General features: G+C 52.3%; 1 protein-coding gene across 1 annotated transcript in view; it reads right to left on the bottom strand.

Annotated features, from left to right (window-relative positions):
- The window catches only part of BCR (BCR activator of RhoGEF and GTPase), a 124,349-nt gene that overhangs the window by 46,984 nt on the left and 58,740 nt on the right, over positions 1-18,625 (bottom strand). The window contains exons 2-5 of the mRNA XM_077874484.1: positions 14,766-14,947; positions 7,156-7,260; positions 6,635-6,820; positions 735-842 (exon numbers count right to left, since the gene is read on the bottom strand). Of these exons, the coding sequence (XP_077730610.1) occupies positions 735-842; positions 6,635-6,820; positions 7,156-7,260; positions 14,766-14,947 (581 nt within the window). The remainder of the gene's footprint in view (positions 1-734; positions 843-6,634; positions 6,821-7,155; positions 7,261-14,765; positions 14,948-18,625) is intronic.

The following is an 18,625-nucleotide window of genomic DNA, read 5'->3' as shown; positions in this document are numbered from 1 at the left end:
CACAAGCAATGACAGGTCCAGAAAGTGGGAAATGTCACCCAGCTGCACAGGGCAGAAGCAGGATGTGGCAGGCTACAGAAAGCCCTCGCTGGGAGCCTGGAGAGGCGGGTGCTGCAGGCTTTGGTCTAGGGGCGGCCACCCACCCCGATGACCTGCTCATCCTCTCTGTATCTGATGTGCTCTTTTGAGGCCCCTCATGCTAACACTCGGGCTCGAGGTTTCAGTGCTCCTGGAGCTCTAGGCTCCCACGTATAGACAGAAAGTGGCAATGCCAATTCCACACCCCGGCACTAGCTGCTTAGTTTGCCTGGCAAGCAAGGTCCCCAGGCAGGCTAGAGGAGGAACAGTGCAAACCACACCTCCCCAGCTGCTCTCTAGCAAGTAGGTGCATAGTCAGCCTCAGGACTCTCATGACTAGACCTCCCGGAACTATGGACAATGCTTACTGCACAAAGACGGTGCAAGACAGCATCTGTCTGGGGCACTCAGCAGAGCCGCAGAACTGGGCCCCAGCCCTTGGAGTGGCACGGCACTTGCAGGGCCGCTCCCTCCTGTGTCCCCCATACTGGGCTGACAGAGCCAACCCAGAAGTATCTGGAAGGAAAGTGGAGATTTACAACCAGAAGTTGGTTTGGTGCACCTTGTTCTCCTGGGTCACAGTGTGCCAAAGACCAGCCCACGTTCCATCTGTGGGAGGTGGAGGGGTGCACCCGTCTGAACAGAGTCATGAGTACCTCAGAGATTTCTGCAAACTGAGAGTTGGCCTGACAGCACTTCTCCGCCGTTTCCATGGCGACGCCATAGTTGTCTACAAAGGCTCGGTACACACCCAGCTGGCTGGCCTGCAGGGAGGAAGGAAGAGAGTGTGGGACAGGTGTGGAACACGCGTCACTGCTCCCCATCTTTCTGAGAAATGGGCTTCTGTGCCCAGCTCAGTAGAAATCCCAGGTGCAGCAGACAGCACAGAGCTGCAGACACCTCAGCTCTTCCTTGCAGTTGCCTCCCACCTGCTTCCCCTCCCCACGCACCGAGTATGTTCCCCTCTTCCAAGTGACATGTTGAGAAGTGACTCACAGCCCTGGGCAGGTAAGGGCTCCCTTCCATAGCTGCTTATTCCTCCCATCCTACTCATTTACACACTGCCACAGCAGTGGCTAAAACTCAAAGTTGTCAGTGAACGCAGACAGAGCCTACTCAGGGGGGACGGAGTGGTACCTTCTCATTCTGGCTGTAGGAGACTATAGACTAAGGAGGTCGGCCCCTGGGCTGTGGTGGCCACAGTGCTCCACTCTTGTCTGATCTCTCCAGAAACATAAGGAACATGCAATCTAGCTGCTATTGGGGGATGAGGGGCTCCCACTCTCTAGACATGAGCCGAGCCCAAACCTGGCAAGCGGGTCCAGGTATCACACTCCGTACCTGGTGTGTGGGAGACCTGCTGGCTGTCAGCTGCAAGGCAGAAGTACTTTATCTTTTGTCAAACCAAAGATATTAATAGAGGGTCTTTTCATATAATCTCCTGGTCAGATACCCAACTGAGTGACAATGGTATGGATGTGTGTGTACACACACGCATGTGTGTATAAGCCACCACCCCCTCCGGGCCCCAGGTCACCTTCAGAGGCAGCCAAGGGGAAACCAGTCCCCCTCTTGTACCAGCAAAGCCAGACCTAGGGAGGGTAATGGAGGACCCTGGTGACCAACTAGCCAAGACTTCCCATTGTAGCCGACCAGCAGCTGGAAGCCTAAAGCTTTAGCTGATCCTAGAGTCTGTTCTGGGCTGAATGTAAATTTTATTTCTATGTGTTTGCATTTATATTGAATTTTGTATTTCTTCAGATGACAATGCCAAATGCTAGTAAGCTAGGTGCCCTTGGCACTGTCTGGTCTCTGGAGGTCCTGTGTGGCGCCTACTGCACTGAGCACCTTGACGTGTCACTGCATCTCCAAACACTGATCGGTACAATGGTCAGACCCTAGAGCACTTTGTTTTCTCCCTCCTCTGTTGGTCATTGAGTGCCTACCTCCACAATGAAGCTCTGCTTTAGGCACTGTCACCACAGCTGCAAATCACTCAGACACAGTGGGGCCAGTGGCAGGAGAGCTACACAATAAGTCAACAGACATGTAATATAGCAAATGTCTGAGAACAGAGCACGGGTTAAAAGCTATGGTGCTGCTTCAGAGAATGTGGCAGGAGCCCTGAGGGGACATTACCGTTGATATGCATAACCTCGAAATTCCTATGGTGAAATCCTAACTCCTGGCACCTGAGAATGTGACTGTATTTAGAGAGAGGATAAGAGGTGATGAGGTGGGATCCCTGGGTGGTGCAGCGGTTTAGTGCCTGCCTTTGGCCCAGGGCGTGATCCTGGAGACCCGGGATTGAATCCCACGCCGGGCTCCCGGTGCATGGAGCCTGCTTCTCCCTCTGCCTAAGTCTCTGCCTCTCTCTCTCTGTGTGACTATCATAAATAAATAAAAATTAAAAAAAAAAAAGAGGTGATGAGGTTAAAATGAAGTTGTTAGGGTGGGTCCTAATCCAGGATGATGGGTGCTTTTATAAGCGATAAGGACACTGACCCACAGGGGGACCCGTGTGAAGACACATGAAGACTGCGGCCATCTGCAAGCCAAGGACAGAGGCCTCAGGACAGACCAACCCTGACGGCACCTTGATCCTGGACTCTTCTAGCCTCCAGAACCGTGAGGACATAGATTTCTGTGTTCAAGCCATCTGGATTGGCAGCCCTAGCAAACTGATGGGAGTTCCAAGAGAGGTGAATCTCTTCCATTCCTTCTCTTTTTCCCCAAGGAGCTCCCACTCTCCACGTGACTTTTGCATAGTGCCAAGCAATCTCATCTCACATATTTAACTAATCCAAAATGGAGCTGGACCAGTAATAGGATAAATGGAGATCATGTGCCTCTTGATACGAGGCACAGAGGAGGACACAACATCACTGCTGCGGCTTGTTTTGTTTTCACAGAAATGCAGAACTTGAGTCTATTCCTGAGAAAACATCAGACAAGCCCAATCTGGCCTGTACCTTCCAAGAAATGTCAAGGCGACAAGCAAAGGCCAAGGAACTGGTATAAACTGAAAAAACTAGAGATGTGAAAACGAAGTCCATCTTGTGCCCTCGGATTGGATCCTGAATCAGAGAATGAAAGTGCCTATAAAGAACATGATGGTGCAGTCTGTTAAGCATCTGACTCTTGATTTCAGCTCAGGTCATGATCTCAGGGTGGTGAGATGGAGCCCCATGTCAGGCTCTGCTTGAGAATCTGTCTCCCTCTGCCTCTCCCACTTGTACTTTCTTTTTTAAAAAATATTTTTAAGGTTTTATTTACTTATTAGAGAGAGAGAGAGAGAGAGAGAGAGAGAGAGAAAAAATATGAGCGGGGGAGGGGCAGAGAGAGAAGCAGATTCCCCACAAAGCAGGGAGCCAAATGCGGGACTCAATCTCAGGACCCTGGAATCACGACTCGAGCCAAAGGCAGATGCTTAACCAACTGAGCCACCCAGGTGCCCCCCAAAATAAATATTAAAAAAAACAAACATGATGGCTAACTTGGGAGAAATTTGCCTATGTATGTTTTAGATAACAGCACCACAGCACCGTGAAAGTTTCTGAATTTGATCATTGTACTATGGGGTTATGGAATACGTTGTCTTTGTTTTTAGCAAATACACAATGAACTATTTGGGGTAAAAGGACAAAAGTATCTGCAATAATTATTCAGCACATTCACGTGCACACACACATATATGAAAATGAGAGAGGAAAAGATAAAACAAATTTGGCAAAATGTTTCAACTGGTGGATCTGGCACTTGGGAGTTCTTGGACTATTTCTGCACCTCTCTGGAACTTTGAAATGATTAGAAAGGCAAAAAAAAAAGAGCCTGACAAAATTTCAGCCCGAGACAGACCCTTAAGCAGCGGCATTTAACCCATACATTCCCAAAGGAAGGGGAGCCCAAGGCTTTCTGAACTACCAGAAATCCCTGGGGAAGGGGAGGTGCCATGGCTGGGGCAGGGCATCACAGGCTCTTTTGGTCCTAAGACTCTCCTCGCTGGGGAGCCTGCTGAGGTGACACTGGGCTGACCCTGCTGTGCTGTCAGAACGGGACAGGGGAGCCCTAGCACCCAGCTCAGCGGCACCCATGAACATTCTTCACGCAGTTCCTGGGGCACGACTTCCTGCTGTAGCCCAACCACCCCTCTCTCTAGTCCTGCTGCAATGTCTGACCCACAAAGCTAGTTCAAGGATACCGGGAAAACCAAAGGAAACCGCCTCAATTCTGGGGTCCATCAGACTATGAAAATTTGCAAGAGAAGTCTCTGAGTGATGTCGGAATGTTATTTGGAGAAGAGTGTTGGGTGCAGTTTCTTTTCAACAATATGATTCTCCAGTTCTCAGGAAGGCTGCAGGCTGAGCCAAATCTACTAGGTTTAAACCTGCTGACACTTCACACAGGGAGAAATAGGGTAGGGAGCACTTCAAAGATGGGGGCTGCTGCACCAACACAGCCTCCTACTTTCTGGCCATAGAGAAAGGGGTCTTACATGGTGGGAATCTGAACAGAAAAGCAAAAAGTTTCATGTGTTTCTTGTACCTTCGCTCCAGCCTGGGGTCCAAGGTGTCTTGTAACCCAGGGTAGTGGAGAGAGAGGACTGCCAACAGGAAGGCCACACCTTGGAGTAGAACGCTCTAACCCAGGCACAAGCCAAGGCAAGGACTGGGTCTGGGCCAGCTGGGTGTCTGGGCAGCCCAGGGGGCCATGCTCTGCATACCTAGAGGAGGCCTGTGACCTTGGGAGGGGGGACCAGCTCCACACTTTAGAACTGCTGGGGTGGGGGCCTCCTTTCCACACATATTGGAACCTCACACACTGGAAGACAGACATCGACCAGATAGCTCTCATTTGAGTTTTCTCCTTCCTCTTGCAGGTGCCTTAACTGTTTCCTCCTTTTGGACAAGTTTTAGCTGGCCCACACCTTGGTTAAATAAGCACTTTGAGCCAATCCCCATCTCAGATGTGGCCTGGCCAGTGCCAAGGGGCCTGCCAACTCCCTTTATTTGACTGCTAAGTTTTACTGGTCCCGCTGACTTTTTTTTTTTTTTTTAAGATTTTATTTATTTATTTGACAGAGAGAGGGAGAGAGAGCACATGCACAAGCACGGGGAGCAGTAGAAGGAGAGGGAGAAGTAGGCTCCTCGCTGAGCAGGGAGCCCAATGAAATGTAGAGCTCCACCCCAGGACCCCCGGGATCATGACCTGAGTTGAAGGCTGATGCTTCACAGACTGAGCCACCCAGGCACCCCATGGTCCTGCTGACTTTTTAAAAAGCCATATCCTTGGCTCCTCTGGAGTCCTGTGGTCAGCAAAGGCTCATAGAGGCCCCTTACCTGCCTTCTGGGTGGGCCCCTTTTGTCCCGATAAGTTGTTTCTGCCTCTGGGACCTGAACTGGGACCCACAGCCACCTCTGCCAAAAGGATTCCTGGTCAGTATGGGCTCAATAAGCCCTTTCAGAAATTCTTTCTGTCATCCAGCATCACTTGTCCTTCAGTTTTATGGCCCAAGAAGGCAGAAGGAAAAGCACTCTTTTTGGAAAGAAGCCAATATTACACTCCCAGCAAGTGGCCCAGAGTTCCTCAGTCTTCTCACTTCCACAGTGGTTGGGGCAGGACCTGCCTTACAGGGCTGCCTCAGCTCAGGTGAGATGGGCACCTGTAGACTCTCCTGTGCCCCACTACTCAGGAGCCAGGCAGCCTCACATTGCGAGGCTGTGCCTCAGTCTACGCTCTGCAGGGACAAACCACCTGCCCTGCATTTCTCCAACCTGTCTGTAAGAACCAGCTGTGATTCCTACAAGGCAAGAGTGTCACTGTCAAAGTCATCATTAAATATGGCTGCAGGTTGTGAAAAAAAGCTGCTGGGAGGAGCTAAGGGCCACATAATACCTTATTTTCCCACTTCTCTCTGCCAGGGCCCTCCTTCAGGTTTTTTTTTCTTCTTTCTTTCTTTCTTTCTTTCTTTCTTTCTTTCTTTCTTTCTTTCTTTCTTTCTTCTTTCTTTCTTTCTTTCCTTTCTTTCTTTCTTTTCTTTCTTTCTTTCTTTCTCTCTCTCTCTCTCTCTTTCTTTCTTTCTCTTTCTTTCTTTTTTAGATTTTGTTTATTCATGAAAGACACAGAGACAGAGGCAGAGGCAGAAGCAGGCTCCTCACGAAGAACCTGATGTGGGACTCAATCCCTGAACAGGGATCACGCTCTGAATCGAAGGCAGATGCTCAACCACTGAGGCACCCAAGCACTCCCACTCCTTCAGGCTTTAGGAGCACTTTCCCCACTACCTTGATTTTTACTGACCATGTCTCTCTACCCCACACCACTTAAAAAAAAAATTCTCCAGTGGCACCTGGCTGGCTCAGTCAGTACAGCATGCGACTCTTGATCTCAGGGTCATGAGTTCAAGCCCCATGTTAGGTGTGGAGCCTACTTAAAATAAGGGCTCCACATCCCAGAGCCTTTGACAACACACGCCCACAGAGCAAGGGAGAGGCTGGATCCCTGCAGAGCCGCAAGCTCCTGGGAGACTGCCGTGTACCTGTTCCGAGTCACTCACCAGCTTCTGGAAGAGATCACCCACTCGCTGCTGGTGACTCCACTGCTGTACTCGGGGGAAGAGCCCATCATAGAACTCCTTGTGGATCTCATAGAGCTCAGGCACTTTGAAGAAGATGGTCTCGATCTGCTGGCTTGTCAGCACCGGCTGAGAGGTGGTGGCAGCAGCCTTCAAAGGTTTCATGGGCTGGAAGAGAGCACAGGTGAGGCAGCACAGGTGACAGGTGAGAGTGGCACTGGAGAGAGGGTTGCTGTTTTTCAGGTACATGGTATGACCACAGAAAATCAGTTATGTGACATCTGTGCTTTTCTTTTTAAATTCCATTAAAAATAAAAATTTAAAGCCAGCTTGGTTTGGCACCTGTCTTATGCTAGTATCCACTATGCCATGGGGAGGTCCAGCTTCTACAGAGGTGGAATGACCCTCCAGGGAGGGCGGGCTGCCTTCTGACTGCTGTCCTGGGACCTGGGACCTGTGAGCAGAGTGCCCCTGCCCTGCTCAGCCCCCTACCCTCTCCTCACCAGCAGCAGTGCCTCCAGGTGGCTCAGGTAAGTCTCTTCGCTAGCCAGGATTCCAGACAGGACCCATTTCCTCATCTCCATGCCTTTTTCCAAGTCCAACTCACTCTGTAGGAGAAAGAGACAAAGGTCAGACCTGGGGGTTGGCTGCTGAGGTGGCCCCTCTCAGAGAGGAAGGCCTGCTTATCAACCTGAGGCCAAGCCTCTGAGGGAAGGCTCCGTGTAGAAATAAAGGGAGACACAGGAGCCTCATCAAGTCAACCACTTGCTCATAGACACTGCAAATTCTGGAGGGTCGTCCAGCAAAGCTGAGGGCCACCCTTGGTCTTACCAATGGGAAATGGGCAGTGTGCAGCTGAGCAGTCAGGGCAAGGCCCCCTGGTTCATGGCACTTTGTTACAGGTGCCCAGCAAACGAACACAAATGCTGATGTCAAAGGCAATGAAATCTATGTGTGATTTCCTGGTCACACCCCCCATGTGCTCCCTGACCACCAGCGAGGGAATCAGTATCAGAGACTGGCTATGCCCATGACCCACCCATGTGCTGACGGGCCCCATCATAGCCCACGGAAAGTGATGTAACACTCTTGCCCATGCTACTGGTTTCCCACCTGTGGTTGAACATGAACAACCATACTGCTCTGTGGCAGCCCTTGGGCATAGAACCAGAGCACTGGCCCTGTGGTCCACTTTGCCGAAGCCCTCAGGGGAGATCACTGATCTGGGGCAGGCTCCTGGCTCTTGGCACTGCTGACATCTAGGGCTCGAGGATTCTCTTTAGGATGCTGGGGGGACTTGGGTGTTGAGCAGCATTTCTGGTCTCCATCCAACAGATGCCAGGAACAACACTCCCCTCCCAACCCTGGCTGGGACAGCCACAAATGTCTGCAGATATTGCTACATGTCCTCTGGGGTCAAATTATGCCTACGTGAGAACCACTGGGTTCCAGAAAGGCCCGGCCCTAAGGCCAGTTCAGGTCTCACGGTGTCTCTATAGCACCCAGAATCAGGACTCCAGCATGGCCCTTCTGTGTGCTTCCCATCCTGCTGGCCCTTGCCACTTCACTGGACTGGGAGAAGGGAGCTACCCTGGTGCAGACGGGTGGCTCAGCAAGAAGCACCCAGAGCCAGGAGGTGGGGGACAGGGCCACAGAGTCAGGCCTGCCCACTGAACGCCTGGCAACTGAGTCTCAGGCAACTGCCCTCCTGCCTGGAGCATCAGTTGCCTGGGTATAAACTGGGGAAGGAAGGCTCAATCCCTGGGTCCCACCTGCTTCTGCTTTCTGGGTCCCTGGGGCTTGTACCACATCTTCACTGCCCACTGGGACCATCCAAAAAGTCTTCCTGAACCACTACTTTGTTCTGGGAATCTCTCAGTGTGCATGAGCTAGGGGCATGCATATGCTTGTACGTGTGTGCATGCCCAAGTGTGTATGTGCACTCGTGTGTGTGTAGGGGGCAGCCGCCATGATCATGGCTAAGCATCACTCCAGAGAAAGCACACTCAGGTCCCACCCCACACAGACACGACCCCCCACCCCCCGGCCCACCCCAGGGCACAACGGGCAGCGGCTCCACAGGCAGAAACCTCCAGGACATGCTGTGCCTGACCTGGAAACTTCCAGTGCCAGCTCAGTACCTGGAACACATAGGTGCTCCATGAAGATATAATGAATAAACAAACCAATGAATGGATCTAAGATGCTTGGCTGGGCCCTATTTTTGGCTGTATCTTTGCGAGGTTCTGAGGTCCCTTTCTGGAACCCTTGTCTGTTTGACAAGCAGGTGCCAAGATCCAGAACTGTCAGCTTAGCCCGTTCCACAGTCAGCAAATCTGCGGCACACAGTGCACAGACATGCAGGGTAGGGGCCGCTGACACCTCGTCTCATCTCAGCCCACCGAGGTCACACCATGAATGGTGGCAGCGTGTTGGAGCAGCACCTCTCAACTGCCCCTGAACGTGCTTCCCACTGTGTCCAGGTGCCATCTGTGCCTCAAGCAAGGGCAGATGTAAAGGTGAAGGGCACAGCAGGCTCCTTGAGCAGCAGTGGCCACCCACCCAGTCCTACTGTGTCCGAGGAACAATCCCGCTACTGTGAGCACTGGCACGGGGGCGGGGGGGGCACACGGCGAGCCCCACCCAGCACGAGATGCCGGTACTCACGTGGGTGGCAGTGCGTCTCATTCCCACCCACACAATTTGGAAAGCTGGGAGGAAAAAGAGCGCAGGCAGGATGGCGCCAACTCCAGTTCTCACTGTTTCGAAGGGCGCGGCCAGCTCAGGGGACCGTCTGGCCCGGGGAATGTGCCAGGCTAGGGAGAAGACACGGGTGTGGATACCTCTCTGTGGACCAGTGCTCGTCTCCCCGAGCCCCTGAATGGTGCTGGAGGCTGGGGGCAGACAGGGATGGCTCAGAAGCCAGCCAACGGCACCTTGAAGGAGAGGGCGCGAAAGAAATGCAGACGATGAGGGAACAAAGGGCAGGGCCGGGGCCAGGGTTATTTATAGCTCTGCCTTGTGCACGTGCCAGTTCTGGAAAGGGCATGTGAGTCCAGTCAGGACCGGGATGGCAGGGAGATCCTGGTGGAGAGGAAGCCAGAGGACAAGGGCGACTGGAAAGAGAAGCGGCCAGCTGGAAGGCAGGCCTCTCACCTCTGCTGGGGAGGGAGGAAGCCACACTGACCTGAGGCTGCAAGAGCGGATAAAAACAAACTGGACGTGACAAAGGGGAAAAGGCCGACAGGTGAACAGAACCGCCACCAGGCCCATGAGGGCAGGAGCTGGACCTGAGTGGCAGGAGTATGGATGGCAGGGTGGAATCTGGGGAGCACTCTTTACCCTCAGCCCCAAACTGGGGGAGCCAGGGTGATCAGGGAATCAAACCCTGGCTGTGAAGGGGTGGACTGCTTCCAGTTGGGAGTTGGCAGCCAGTTTGCTGGACAAAGGACCCTTCCTCTCTGGGTAGGGGCCATGCCTTTGCTTGGCAACAGGGACGCCCACCATCCTGGAGCCTGGCCAGCAGAGGGCCAGGGGCTGGCCTCCGCACAAGGACCCGAGCTCCTGGAACCCCAGTCCTCTGAAAAGAGCACCAACATGTAGGGGAGGCAATGCAATTCTTTGTGTCTGCCCCACTGATGATAAACCAACCTGGGAAGGCTCTTAGGAGGAAGAATATAGGCAGGGCTGGCACCAAACACCTGCTGTCTCCAACTCTGCAGGGAGGACAGGTGTGAGCAAATATTATCCCTGTTTAAGTTGTGTAAGGTAGGACCCAGAACTAGGCAATGTGGCCAAGATGAGCCACAGTGGCACAGGCACCATTTATCCTGCTGTGCCTGGTGCACAGCCTCACTGGGGCACCCACACGATCAAAGTGTCCCTAACCACTGAATCATAAAAGTGAATAAACTTGTGGTTGATCAGATAAAAGCTCTAGTCAGAGTTATAATTTCTGTTCCAGGAGCCCAGCTCTTGATCAGATTTACTCAATGTGGTGACGACCGGTAGCAAAATTATAAAGCAGGTCTGTCTTCAAATACTCCTGAACCAGAGTTTACTACCCTTATAAAAAATGCAAATTTGACTTCTGAGTAGGAGTGATTGATTGAACATGTGCATTTGCATTGGCTTCATCCTAAAAAACAAACAAACAAAACCCCAAACAAGAACAAACCCCAAAGGGTCCACGGGTGGTCCCTGCCAAGGCAGCACACCAGGGCCACTTCTGCAAAGCCACAGACCCCAAGTGTTTGTTTGCCTTCTCGGCCTCTATGTGCCCATGAGAAGCCCCTGGCCGCTGGGCTCATCCAGCTCCACCACACACTGAAGGGCCCTTGAACATGAGAAGTGTGGGCTGAAGTGGTATCAGGTCTGATGTTTCTGGGGCCTACCCCCTGCTGCTACCCCAGGGACAGGGCCTGGCAGGTCACCGTGTGTTACAGAGCCCAATGAGCAGGGGCTGCTCAACAATGTCAGCTCCCCTCTCTGTGCCCCGATGTCCCTCCTTATAAACAAACAGGTGAGAGGATATGGAGAGTCTCGAGGACCCTAGGAAAGACGGACCACGCTGACCTGGCATATTACAGGCTTTGCCTCTCCAGAATGGCAGCTGGAAGTGATGCCAGACCCTCACCCCTTTTCCTGACGTTGTTGAAGGAAGGTTACTTGCTAGCCCACAGCTCTGATCACAGCTTCTGGGAGTGTCCATGACACTGCCTTACTCCCTCTAGTCAGTACTGCTAGCTTTGCCCTCCCAGGGGAGAGAGGGAATGGTCACAAAATGGCCCACATGAGGGCAGCCCGGGTGGCTCAGTGGTTTAATGTTGCCTTCAGTCCAGGGCCTGATCCTGGAGACCTGGGATCGAGTCCCGCGTCGGGCTCCCCGCGTGGAGCCTGCTTCTCCCTCTGCCTGTGTCTCTGCCTCTCTCTCTCTCTCTGTGTGTCTCTCATGAATAAATAAATAAAAATCTTTAAAAAAAGAAAAAAGGCCTGCATGAAACTGCTCTTCCTCCCAGCAACCCCAAGGGGCTTACTAACATGTGTCCCCACCTGGTCATGGGGAGATGGAGGATGTGTGCCTGATGGCTCTTGCCTGGGGGGCAGCCTGGCCTCTCCTGCAGCTTCTATCCCCATCTGAGATCACATGGTCATCATTCAAGGGGGAAATAGCTTGGTCAAGACTGGCAGGCACCTCAGAACACCCAGGGATAGAGAATGTCCTAGGTAACCATGGTGACCAGGACCCACCCAGTGTGGTCTGGGTCCTTCCCACAGCAGCACAGGCAAGGGAGTTCCTGGCGTCTGTGGACTCCCTACCTTCCCCTGGGGGCAGTGTGCCCAGAGCAGACCTGCAACCCAGGAGTTCACCGAGCCACCTTGCTGCTATGGAGTCCTTAAGGGTCCTCCTGATTGTTCCACAGCCCAAAGAGCTCAAGCTCGGTAGAGGTTGATGAACAGGGATTCCCCGCCAGCCCGGCTGGTTGGGATTGCGTACCTCTGGCCTCGAGACCAGCATGCTGTCTGTGGGTGCCAGAAAGTGACAGTTGACTTTCACGAAACCAAAAAGAAAGAATGAAAGAAGAGAGTCTCACTGTACTGGCAGGGAAACCAGAGAGTCAAAGCTGAGTCTGTCTCCAAAGCAGTGGAGGGCCCCACCCCAGGCCTCCAAGCACCTAACCAGAGGGCTTCCGGAAGAAGGCTACACAGCCCTTTGCCAACCAAATTCTCATCTTACTACCTCACACCCATTAGGACAACCACAACCATTATCACCTCCCCTCCCCGCCCCCCCGCAGAAAACAAATGCTAGCAAGAAGGTGGAGAAACCGCACCTCCTGTGTGCTGTTGGGGTGGGGGGGTTGTGTGATATAAACTGGTGTGGCCAGTTTACCTATATGGAAAACAATACGGAGGTTCCTCAAAAAATTAAAAACAGAGCTACCACAGGATCTAGCAATTCTACTTCTGGGTATTTGCCCAAAAGAACTGAAAACCAGGGTCTCAAAGAGACGCTTGTACACCTGTGTTCACAGCAGCATTACTCTTAATAGGTAAACTGTGGAAGCAGCCCAGGTGTCTCCCAACCGATGAACGCATTACCAAAACACGGTAGATGCGTACAATGTAGTTTTATTCAGGCTTAAGAAGGGAATCATTCTGCAGGGTGCTATAGCATGAAGGAATCTTGGGCACGTTATGCTCAGTGAAATAAGCCTGTCACGAAAAGACATACGCCGTGTGAGTCCACTTCCATGAGGTAGAGCAGCCCGATGAACAAAGAGAAAGTACAGTGGTGGGTGCCAGGGGCTGAGGGCACTGTTTAATAGGTGCAGACTTTCAGATTTACATGATAAAAAGTGAGGGGGACCAATGGTGCTGATGGCCACACAACAAGGTGAATGCCGTTCAGACCACTTGACGTACAGTTCAAAATGGTTAAGAAGGCAAATTTTACGTTACATGTATTTGAACGCAATAGAAAAAAAAATTCCCATCTTATCCAGACGTTCCCTGACACCTGCTCTGGGCCAGGTGGTGTGCTCGGAATTGGCGAGCTCACCTCTGGCAAGGACAGATGTGTGAGACAGGTCTATGGGCTCCCTCGGGGGGCCCAAGGAGAGCAGGTGTTGGGATCTGGACAGACTCCAGGACAGATAAGCCTCTGAGCGTGGCTGAAAGGTAAGGGCAGAACTCCAAGTCAGACAGGATTTGAGAGCAGGAGCCTAGTGGTGGTGGGCAGCCAAGCTGCATGGGGTCTGGGGCACAGGGAGGGCAGATAAGCCTCCTGGAGCAGCCTTGTCCCAAGTTCAGGACTCAGGCTGAACTTGGACGGGAAAGAGCCCCATCTGTACCAATCATGCTTGCAAAGCAGGAAGCAAGAGAGTGCACTGAGAAAGGCAAGGTAGGTAAAAGAGTGTCATCTGAGGACTCAGGAAGCCTTCAAACCGGTACCTGTGTGGGCCTGAGCAAGTAATTTCACCTCTTTGGACCTCAGTTTCCTAATCTGTAAAATAGTGAAATCAGGTATTTGGGTAAAAAGCTGCACAAGGGGGGAGTTTAGGTAGCTCAGTTGGTTAAGTATCTGCCTTGGGCTCAGGTCATGATCTCAGGGTCCTAGGTTTGGGATCTCCGCTCAGTGAATCTGCTCCCCACCCAGGGAGTCTGCTTCTCTCTCTCCCTCGGCCCCTCCCCACCACTTGTGCATGCTCTCTTTCTCTCATTCATAAATAAATAAATAAATAAATAAATAAATAAATAAATAAATAAATAAAACCTTTAAAAACAAACAAACAAACAAACAAACAAAACGCTGCACAAGGCAAGTATGTGTATGTGTCACACCTGGGCTTCCTCTCCCATCCTTACATTTCAGAATGGGAAGCCTGCCCAGCGCCAGGGTCTTTAGAAATCAGAAAAGCATAATTAAGAAGCAGTCCCACAGAGAAGGCACCAGCCCAACAGTGGAGCGACTGCAGTGAAAAGATACTCTTCTGGCACCTCCTACCAACAATGGATAAAAGCAACTTTCTCTCTGTTTTTCAACCTGGAGGGGACATCAGCAGAAACAAGCTAAGCAAAAGAGGGAAGGTATTTGTCCTGTTCCAAAGAGGAGATGACAACAGGACTGTTAATGACAATGCAACCTCAAGGGTAAGACTCTGGTCAAATGGATGGAGTCCTCAGGAGCACCCTTTCTAGTGAAAAGGAGCCAGTGCACTGTGAGCAGCGCAAGGAGAGCAGCCCAGATGCTGTCCCCCTCCTCTGCCCCGCAGCACCACCGCTGGGGCGGCCACTGGTCCTGCTGGTAGGACAGGGGTGGTGCTCTCAGCCTCCACATGTGCTGCCTACGTCCTGCACGCTCAGCTGACAGTTCCATGATCTCACTGCTCAAAGCCTCCAGGGGGCCGTCTCCAGGCCAGCAGGTACCAGATAGGGGACTGAAAAAGGCGTTTTTAGTGACTTCAGCTATCGGTTGCTCCTGATTGCACCTACTCGTCACTTACGCCTGAGAGAGCAGATGTGCTTCAGGGTGCCTTCAGGAAGTGGACAGTAGGCCAGAGCCAAGCCCAAGCCCTCCTTCATAGCCGGGCCCTTCCCCCTTGGGACTCACCACTTTGGTGGACTCCAGGGCTCCTGAGGCCAGTGTGTCCCGGCTGCCCCTGCCTTTGCTGCCAAGGTGGGGTGAGGAGGAGGGCGAGTCATCGATGTAGGGCAGCCCGTCCTGGTGCCGGCGCTGCTCCTCAGCCCGGTCCGCAGCACAGCCATACCCAGGTGGCGTTCCAAACGACGCATCTGTGTGTGTAGAGAAGCAGCTGTGTTAGAGACAGTGAGGGGGGCCACACCCCACATGTCCCAGCAGGCACTGGCTGATGATGTCGGGCATCCAGGGGTGTTGAACAAGGACTTCAGGTAAGCTGACCTCATCTTCACAACCAGCTAAGTGAAGACCACAGGGCAGATGGGGCTGAAACAGTGGCGCACTCCCCAGACTATATGAGACTGGGCTTTCAGGACACTGTCTGGGGCACATAGTACTTGTATCAGGAGTGGGCCTGAGCAGCTACAGAAAGATGGAGCCCAAAGGCTAGCATCTTGCTATCAGGGACGGTCCTTCTGCACCTGTCCATGGGGATCTGACGGGGTGAGGAGCACAGATCATGCCAGTCCAAGCACAAGCCCCAGCCCCTGTGAGCAGTGCCCCAGGCCAGCCAGTCCCAACCCAGGGAAAGGGCGCTGGAGAGCCTTCTCCTTACTCCACCTTTTGCCTTGGCTGACTCTTCCCATCTGGTCCACCAAAATCCCAGACCACCAATCTGAGTATCCCTGTGAGGACAGAGTGTCTTACCCTTTAGCTGGCTCCCTGCTGCTCAGGGCTATCGAGTTATAGAGAATAATACCTCCATCCTAAAGGTACCTGAAGACAGTCACCCCTTTCTCCCTAGCTAAATCACAAAGCCCTCTCTCCTTTGCCTGTCTTTCTGTAGCTCTGTTTTCAGAACTGTTCTAATCCAGTGGATCTTCACCAAGACTTTAACCCACAAGGGCCTGGCCCATTCCAAACCTCATGTGAGTGTGACTTAACTCCTTCAAGGGCTCCTTCACAACCCATGGGCTTTTTGAGAGGTCATCTTGATTGGGTTACGTTGCCTTCCCCATGACTCACTGGCAACCAGCCCTGTCCAACGTCACCACCACAGTGTTGGACCCCTGCAGTGTTTATTTACCAGTTTACAACAACTTCCACCACTAAGCACCCATAGCAACGAGGCCAGTAGGCACAGGCTTCCAGAGTAGACCTGGCAATTCTAGAAGGGGACTGTTCTCAGTTCTTCCCACGTAGCAGCTGAGAGGATCTGTGGCTGGAGAGGCCAGGTGCTCGCCATATCGGCTATGATGGCTGCCAGTGCACCGTGAGACTCATCCACTACATCCCAGCTTCCTCACACACCTCTGCCTCTCCCACATTCTTCACCTCAGTGGGCCAGCAGGTGGCATGCCCTCTAACAGGTGTCCCTAGCCCTGGGTATGTATTAGTGCCAGCTTCAAAATCAACAGAGACCTATAGAATCAGACACTCAGGGAGGTCTGGGCCCTGGTGGTTGTACAGGCTTCCCAGGGGTTCCAGCAGGAAGCAGGGCTGAGACTGCTACATTAGCATAAGCTGGCATCTGGCACTGTGCTGGCTGTCTCCCTGACCCACACTGTGTCCCTGCTGCCTGTGTGCAGGCAGTGACCACAAAGGCCAGGTGGAGCCCTGCTGCTGTGTGTGTCCATAGGAGGGTCCCAGCAGAGGCTGGTTCTGGGATGAAAGTAGCAGACAGGGTGGGGGACCCTGAGAGCTGGGTGGGCTCCTACCCTGTGCCCTAACAACAAGCTGTACTGAGGTCCCCTGGTCTCCTTAATCCATGGGCTACTGTGGGGGCTCCTGGTGCCATCGCCATGTTGGTTAATGCTCAGCCCTGCTGGGGTTTGTACTGTCCTACCAGGATAGTCAGAGGCCAAGGTCAAGTTCTGTGTCCTCTTAAGAGTCTGCAAAGGTGCTCAATTAGCTCTTGCTTGGCATCCCTGAAGACAGATGGGGAGGGTTTAAATGTATTAAATAGCACAGAACCCTGTTAAATACAGAACCCTAATCTCACACACTACCCCCAAAACAAGTCTGACTTCAGCTTCTGCTTCCTTTTGGGGTATCACAGACTTTTTTTCTTTAACCAAAATGAACACAGAGGACTTCTTGTCCATTCAACATCCATGATATGAACCCTGTATCACAGCAGCCTCTACTGAAAAATTGCTCTCATTGGGAGCTGCTTCCAAAGGCAGTCCGGGCCCTGGACAGAAGGTTTTGGCTGCCAGATGCCTTCCTCATGGGTAGTCTGAATGATCCCCCTGGGCTGGGGGTGGGGGTATCTTTACTTCTGCAACCCATGACATGTCCTCCAGGGGACAGGTGGGCTGATTCTAGAACCTGGGATGTGAATTTCCCAGAAGTGAGGCTCTGGTCCTGTCTAGGTTGCTATATACCTGTGAGAATCAGTGCAGGTCACTTAAGCGGTCTGTGTCTCAGTTTTCCTGACTTTATCATCAGGCGTGTGAACTAGACAACGGGTGGAGGCTTGGCTCTGCTTTAAGCCGTTACAGTCACTGTGCAGGTCAGCCAGCCATGCCCTGCCTACCTCCTGACCTCACCTCCTTTACAGCGTCTTAACTCTGCTCCCCACTCTTCCTCTGGGCCCAGCTTTTACATTAGCTCAGAACTTTCACTGTCCACACATCCTCTCTAGGAAACTATAAACTTTTTTTTTTGAAATAATAATGTTTTTAAGAAGTCAACAACATATTCATCATCTAGAAGAGCATCCTTAATCTGAGCACCAACACCAGATATCCCAGCCTGTGACTACACTGAGCTCACATTAAAGGTCAAATTAATACTGAGTGATGCCCCAAGTAAGAACTTTAGGGTCAAACTCAGGGTCCTAGGGCTTGCTCCAAATACTGCAAGATTCCACATCTGCAAAACAAAGTGCTAGCTTAACAACATCCTGACAAAAAAAACCCAAAAAAACAAAAAACAAAAAAAACACAAAACCCTGTGCAAAACCAAGTGCCTGGCAAAAAGTTTGCTGGCCAGGGCCGTGTGGGGCTGCTGAGCCTGCTGTAGACACTTCCCACCCACCAGGTGAGACGGAGAAGCCAGGCTCCACAGCCAGACTCAATGGGGGTAATTAGGAGGATCAGGGCAACTCAAAGTCAGCTGTCTCCCACTCTGCACACATCTCTCTACACTGACGTCCGAGAAACCAATGCTTTTAAGTCTGGATTTCAGATAGCTGGTCATTCATTGCTGGGCTACTTTCCACCAGAGGCTTCAGCTCACTGTCCTGGCTAACCCAGAACCCCCAGCTTGCTCCTGCAAATGTGATAGGGCAAGGAGGAGAGCCCTCCTTTCCTCTTCCTCCATCTTAACTGACACATAGGGACCCATCTTCCTTTCACACTTTCACACTCCTGGGGTCCCCATACCTCCTCGAGCATATTGTCTATTCCTGGGAGGCTTTGGGAGCTGCCATTTCCCAAGAACCAGAGCAAAGTGAGAGAGGGGCCTTGCTGTCCTCTCTTCTGCCAGGAATATCCAGTGGGAAAACCTCTCTGGGGCTCATTCCCTCCAAGGACTGGGCACCTGGTGGCCGAGTTAACCCTGGTGCTTCCTGCAAAGTTCTACCCAAAGCTGAAAGCAAATACTGGTTTCAGAGGGGGTGGGCCTGTCATCCCACAGCTATGAGAGGCTCAGGGAAATGAGGGCTGATCCACACACAAAGCGGCGAACCAGCAGGGAAGAGGGCGGGGGCAGAGGGAGCAAGACCCACTCAGAGTTGGCAGGCAGCAGCCAGCTTAGCGTGGAAAACGGATGTGCACAATGAAATCCCAAACCTCCTCCTCTCCAGGCAAGTCGGCTTAGCAGCCACA

The sequence above is a fragment of the Canis aureus genome, chromosome 27 (assembly GCF_053574225.1).
Source record: "Canis aureus isolate CA01 chromosome 27, VMU_Caureus_v.1.0, whole genome shotgun sequence".
In the NCBI taxonomy this organism is placed as follows: Eukaryota; Metazoa; Chordata; class Mammalia; order Carnivora; family Canidae; genus Canis; species Canis aureus.
The sequence above is the reverse complement of the archived record's forward strand: the minus strand, read 5'-3'. Positions and strand labels throughout refer to the sequence as shown.